This window comes from Citrus sinensis, chromosome 6 (assembly GCF_022201045.2).
Source record: "Citrus sinensis cultivar Valencia sweet orange chromosome 6, DVS_A1.0, whole genome shotgun sequence".
Lineage (NCBI taxonomy): Eukaryota > Viridiplantae > Streptophyta > Magnoliopsida > Sapindales > Rutaceae > Citrus > Citrus sinensis.
This window is the reverse complement of record NC_068561.1, coordinates 16,383,061-16,389,445: the sequence shown is the minus strand read 5'-3', so window position 1 is coordinate 16,389,445 and position 6,385 is coordinate 16,383,061. Positions and strand designations below refer to the sequence as shown.

Sequence of the window (6,385 nt, the reverse complement as noted above, 5' to 3'; positions counted from 1 at the left end):
CCTTGATATCTTATCTACACCATGCTCAATTGCTGTTTCACTCACCGCAATTTCTTGTTGCCCAATCCACGAGGATTGAGCTGCTGGGTTATCCTTCAAGATTGCGGAGTGGGAATTTCATCAAACACCTTGGGGAAATATTAAACACCTTTAGTCATTTTCTTCAACTATGAGAGAGTCGATGTCTGAAGAGTTCTGAGAAAATAGGCTAAGTGTGTCATGAATATATTATTGATTTCTTGCATTTTAATTACACGACACCTATTTTGTGACGTCTTCATTTGTGGTCATGCAAACTTGACATCAGGTCTACCAAACTTTATGTTGTTTTCTAGTACACGAATTTCAACGGTACAAATAAAATAGTTTAAAAGCTGCATTAGTTCTAAAATTTTCTACAGAAAGAACAGAACAACATTAATTTGTTATTGATTCAAGAGCTTTCCCTGTAGTTTCCTTGCCTATTTCAGCATTTTTCCACGGAAATGTCATTGCTGATCGAAGAAATTGTCATTTCTCTAGTAACTTTAAACTATAATTAGGATGGCGCTGAGGCATAGCAGTGCACCAAATCTGGAACACTAAATTCCCAGTAAAAACATTTGGATCAGAGATTCTCACAACAGCAATGAAGCCTTCTAAAATTCCCCATGTAGCATTCTTAATTTTCTTCCATTTCATTTTTCTAAATTACTTTCATTTCCCTTCTTCCCATTGTGCTAATCTTGGAAGTGAAACTGATAAATTTGCTTTGCTTGCTTTCAAAAGCAAGGTTGTTGATGATCCCTTTGGAGCCTTGAGTACATGGAATGATTCTGTTGACTTTTGCCAGTGGCATGGTGTCACTTGTAGCCTTCGACATCGAAGAGTCGTTGCTCTGGATCTCCGGGCCCAAAATTTGACAGGTACAATCTCTCCTTTTATAGCCAACTTGACATTCCTTAGACTTATCAACCTTCAACAAAATAAATTCTATGGTAAAATCCCACCTGAAACTGGTCGCTTGTTTCGGCTACGATCCATCAGATTCAGTCTTAATATGTTGCAAGGAGAGATTCCTGCAAATATTACTCATTGTTCAGAACTCAGGATTCTTGACTTAGTCACGAACAAGCTTGAAGGGAACATTCCTTCTGAATTGGGCAATTTGTTCAAGTTAGTAGGACTTGGACTTACTGGTAACAATTATACTGGGTCTATTCCTCAGTCACTTTCAAACCTCTCGTTTCTTCAACAGCTTTCTCTTTCAGAAAATCGCCTCAGTGGCAACATTCCTAGTGAGCTTGGCCTATTGAAGCAGCTAAACATGTTCCAAGTCTCTGCAAATTCCTTAACAGGTTCGATTCCCATCCAGCTATTTAATATCTCTTCAATGGATTACTTTGCTGTGACAGAAAACAAACTTGTCGGCGAAATTCCTCATTACGTTGGCTTCACACTTCCTAATATACGCGTTCTTCTATTGGGGAGTAACAGGTTTACGGGGGAAATACCTCCTTCAATTTCTAATGCAAGTAAGCTGGAAAAACTAGATTTTTCGGATAACTTAATGGCAGGTTCTATACCAGAAGATTTGGGAAAATTGAAGAATCTGATTAGGCTCAATTTTGCAAGAAATAACCTTGGAACTGGAAAGGGTAATGACCTTAGATTTCTAGATTCTTTGGTGAATTGTACCTTCTTAGAAGTAGTCAGCCTAAGCAGGAATAGTCTAAGTGGGGTATTGCCTAATTCCATTGCTAATTTCTCATCCCACCTTATCTATTTATACATGTCAGCAAATAGGATTTCTGGCACCATTCCAACAGGAGTTGGGAACTTGAAAAATTTGATCTTAATAGCCATGGAGGTGAATCTTCTTACAGGAAGCATTCCTACTTCTGTTGGATATCTTCTGAAATTACAAGTATTGTCCTTGTTTGGAAACAAAATTTCTGGAGAAATTCCTTCATCACTAGGGAATTTAATTTTCCTGACAGAAGTCGATTTACAGGGAAATTCCATACGAGGAAGCATACCTTCAGCTCTTGGAAATTGTTTGCAGCTGCAGAAATTAGATCTCTCAGATAACAATCTTTCTGGGACTATACCCCGTGAAGTTATTGGTCTATCTTCATTTGTGTTGTTAGACTTGTCCCGCAATCATTTAAGTGGTCCTATACCTTTGGAAGTAGGCCGCCTGAAAGGTATTCAGCAGCTAGACTTATCGGAGAATAAGTTATCAGGTGAAATTCCAAGCTCACTTGCAAGTTGTGTTGGCCTGGAGTATCTGAACTTCAGTGATAATTCCTTTCAAGGGCCTATACATTCTGGTTTTAGTTCTTTAAAAGGTCTTCAAGACCTTGATCTTTCGCGGAACAACTTTTCCGGCAAAATCCCCATGTTTCTGAATACATTTCGCTTTCTGCAAAAGTTGAATCTGTCCTTCAACAATCTAGAGGGAGAGGTACCAAGTGAAGGTGTATTTAAGAATGTAAGAGCAGTTTCAATCATAGGAAACAATAAACTCTGTGGTGGAAGCCCAGAATTGCATTTGCATAGTTGCCGATCCAGGGGCTCGAGGAAATTGTGGCAACATTCCACTTTCAAGATAGTCATCTCGGCAGTTCTCTTGCCTTGTTTGCTCTCAACATGTTTCATAGTATTTGTATTTTATCAGCGGAGGAAAAGAAGAAGAAGAAGCAAGGCTTTAGTTAATTCTTCAATAGAGGATAAGTATTTGAAGATTTCTTACGCAGAGCTCCTAAAAGCAACAGAAGGATTCTCCTCTGCCAATTTGATAGGTATTGGGGGCTATGGTTACGTGTATAAAGGCATCCTTGGTACTGAAGAAACAAATGTTGCGGTGAAGGTGCTAGATCTTCAACAGAGGGGAGCTTCAAAAAGTTTCATAGCTGAATGTGAAGCCTTGAGGAGCATCCGGCATCGTAATCTTGTCAAAATAATTACTTCTTGTTCCAGTATAGATACCAGAGGCAATGAGTTCAAGGCTTTAGTTTACGAGTTCATGCCTAATGGGAGTCTAGAGAATTGGTTAAATCAAAAGGAAGACGAGCAAAATCAAAGGCCAAAGCTGAATTTGATGCAAAGGCTGAGCATAGCCATTGATGTGGCTAATGTATTGGAGTATCTTCATCACCATTGCCACACAAGCATTGTTCATTGTGATCTTAAGCCAAGCAATGTGTTACTTGACAATGAAATGGTTGCTCATGTCGGTGATTTTGGGTTATCAAGGCTCCTACATGACAACTCTCCGGATCAAACTAGCACAAGCAGAGTAAGAGGATCTATTGGTTATGTTGCTCCAGGTACTAGTTCATAACATCATTTTTCATTAATTTTATATCATTTTAATCCTTTCTTATGGTGACAATTGTCCCATACTAATGAATAATTCTTAAATCATAGAATATGGAGCATTGGGTGAGGTTTCAACACATGGAGATGTGTACAGTTTTGGCATCCTACTGCTGGAAATGTTCACCGGAAAGAGACCTACCGATGAAATGTTTGAAGAAGGCCTTAGTCTTCACAAGTATGCAAAGATGGGTCTTCCAGATCAAGTAGCTGAAATTATCGACCCGGCAATTCTTGAAGAAGCACTTGAAATTCAAGCTGAAATTGTCACGGAATTGCAACCAAACTTGAGAGCTAAATTTCATGAGATTCAAGTGTCAATACTGAGGGTTGGAATCCTGTGCTCAGAAGAATTGCCGCGTGATAGAATGAAGATCCAAGATGCCATCATGGAACTGCAAGAAGCCCAAAAAATGAGACAAGCAATCAAATTATAACGCAAGTTCCATAATAGTTGTGATATGTATATGGCTATCAAATTTTGTCAAAGTCCTTGATCGAATTCTTAAAACAAAAGCTAGTTCACATGTATAAACTTACTATTTTTTGTCCTTAAGTTGACCTTGAATAACATTCGTTCACTTCCAAGAGAGATTTGATCTGTGTTGCCATAACTTACCGCATGACACTTGCAAAAGTACTCAACTAGCAACTATTCCACTGTTGATGCAAAAATTAAATCATAATGCAGTAGAATTGCAATAAAATCCCTTAAATTTCAGATAAATTGCAACTTGCAGGGCAGGCTTTTGTCCGTGACGACCGTGAGAATTAACAAGTAAATCATAAATTAACTCCATTAAATTATATGCTCAAATAATTGATGTTTTGCCGTTGACTCCTTGACATGAAACTGATAAGTGACGAAAATGGCAATGTAATTTTATTTTGTGAAAGAATTATCTATCCTAGGCCCCCGTATTTAAAACACATACAACCCTCAAACAACGAAATACTACTCTTATGTTGTGTTTACTTGCTGGAGTGGGAGTGAGGAGTGTGGATTCCTCCCACTCCAGCGTTTACTTACTTAAAATGGGGAGGGATTGGGAGTCCCACTCCGTGGGCCCCACCCATTTTTGGAGTGGGGAGTGGGAGTGAGACTCCCATTGGGGGAGGTGGGAGTGGGAATCCACTCCCACCTCTCCCATTTCTACCCTTTTTTTATTTTATGTTTTATAATTAATAAAATAAAATAAATAATATTATATTTATTTAAATAATAATATTATATTTAACTAAATAATAATTTACATTGATTCTAAGTTTAAATTATTTTAAAATAATATTATTATATTAATAGAGAATTAATAAATATAATATTATTATATTTATTTTAAAAATAATAGTACTATATTTATTTAATAATAATAATAATAAATACTTTATTCTAAGAAAATATTAATTTTGTACTAAATAATATTATATTATTATTTTATATAATAATAAATTTAATATAATTATATTAAATAAAATAAAATAACATTTCATTTTATATTAAAATTCCAATTAATAATTTATTGTTCATAATTAAGAATATTAATAATTATAATAAATTTACAAATATAATAAAATAAATATTATTCATTAAATATATTTTTTATTAGTTTTGTAATTAAAAATTATAATTCTTTAAATAAGGATAAAATTGTAATTTAAAACTATTTACTCCCAATCCAAGACAAAGTAAACACATAAATTGGATTCTGATCTCCATTTCATGCTTCCATTCCAGTGTAAGTAAACAACCTACTCCCACTCCCACTCCACACTCCCAACCCTAGGATTCCCACTCCCCAAGATTCCCAATCCAATCCAAAAAGTAAACGCTACCTTAATATTTGGCAGATTCTAATTCCTCGAGCCTACCGCCCCAGCACATATTGAGTTCGACTGGCCGACCCTCACAAGTCTTTTTTTTTTCTTTCAAAATCAAATCTAATTTGAAATAGGTCAATGATATGGTAGTTCAAATATTTAAACTATTTTCTTGATTACACCTGATTTTATGTGAAATATACTCTACTCAAAGAGAAAGTGCTTATGGTGAATGGACCTCAAAATTCGTGAGAGCAAAGTATGTGCTCATTTGGCCAACTCATTTCACAAAATAAAAACATGTGAGTTTAATCAAAATATGTTTTGTCCTTAAGTGTAATTTTACGAGAGGCTAAAGTTGCAAATGTCCAAAAGGAATTAAGGAGGATTTTAAAGGGGTGCCAATAGTAGTCCTACTCTACTATAATATTTAATAAAACTTATTATTACTTTTCAAATAATAGGATCCCAATTCCCACAGTCAATTTTCTATTGAGCTTTGACTATCGGCATCCCTTCATCAATCTGATAAAACCCTTCATCTTGCAATGTTTTGAACACCATTCTCAAGCAATAAATAAAAAACTTGGGCCTTTGGAGGCGGATCCCACGGGGCGAAAACAGAGCAGAGCAGGGCTTTTCCAAAAAGGCCAAACCCGGTTTATTTATTAATATCCCTTTAGCGGCACAACAGCTAAGAATGGCAAAATTACCTTCTACCCTACAAATCCGCTAAAATCAATCCGTAAAAATTCACTCATTGTGGGCAATTTTTTAGATTGAAGGCAGGCTTCATATTTCAAGTTTAAACTCGCTGTGGATTACATGTGCATTTGGTATTGAGAGGAAAATCCATCGGATACCCAACTTGCATTCTTTATTTTAATTATTTATGTTTTTAATTTTAATCATAAATATATGTTAGCTAAAGTTCTTAACAAAGTGTGGATTGGTGTCCTCATTAGATAATGATATATATTAAGATAAATATACTAAGTTTTTAATAAGTACAGATTTTTCAATTTTCAAGTTTAATATTATTGATATTTTATTTTAATTTGATTGATTTTGTTTGTTTTGCTTTAATGACTTGAACCCAATGATTGCTTACTAAAGTTGGATTTTTATTTGTTTAATTTACTATTAACGTAGCTATAATATAAAATTTACTTATTAATATTCTTGACAATACTTGTATATTGATTAA

At 35.1% G+C, this 6,385-nt stretch overlaps 1 protein-coding gene across 1 annotated transcript; it reads left to right on the top strand.

The window, feature by feature from the left end:
• The first annotated feature begins 424 nt into the window (after positions 1 to 424).
• Positions 425 to 3,986, top strand: LOC127898654 (probable LRR receptor-like serine/threonine-protein kinase At3g47570). The gene is made up of 2 exons (XM_052443839.1): positions 425 to 3,311; positions 3,412 to 3,986. The coding sequence occupies exons 1-2, from the start codon at positions 629 to 631 to the stop codon at positions 3,795 to 3,797; spliced, it is 3,069 nt and encodes a 1,022-aa protein (XP_052299799.1). The 5' UTR covers positions 425 to 628; the 3' UTR covers positions 3,798 to 3,986.
• Positions 3,987 to 6,385: the final 2,399 nt, after the last annotated feature.

What these genes read in the sequence shown, in the direction of transcription:
- LOC127898654 (XM_052443839.1), top strand. Translation starts at nt 629, where the DNA reads ATGAAGCCTTCTAAAATTCCCCATGTAGCATTCTTAATTTTCTTCCAT. An exon ending in TATTGGTTATGTTGCTCCAG is followed by an intron (nt 3,312 to 3,411) that starts GTACTAGTTCAT and finishes CTTAAATCATAG; the next exon opens with AATATGGAGCATTGGGTGAG.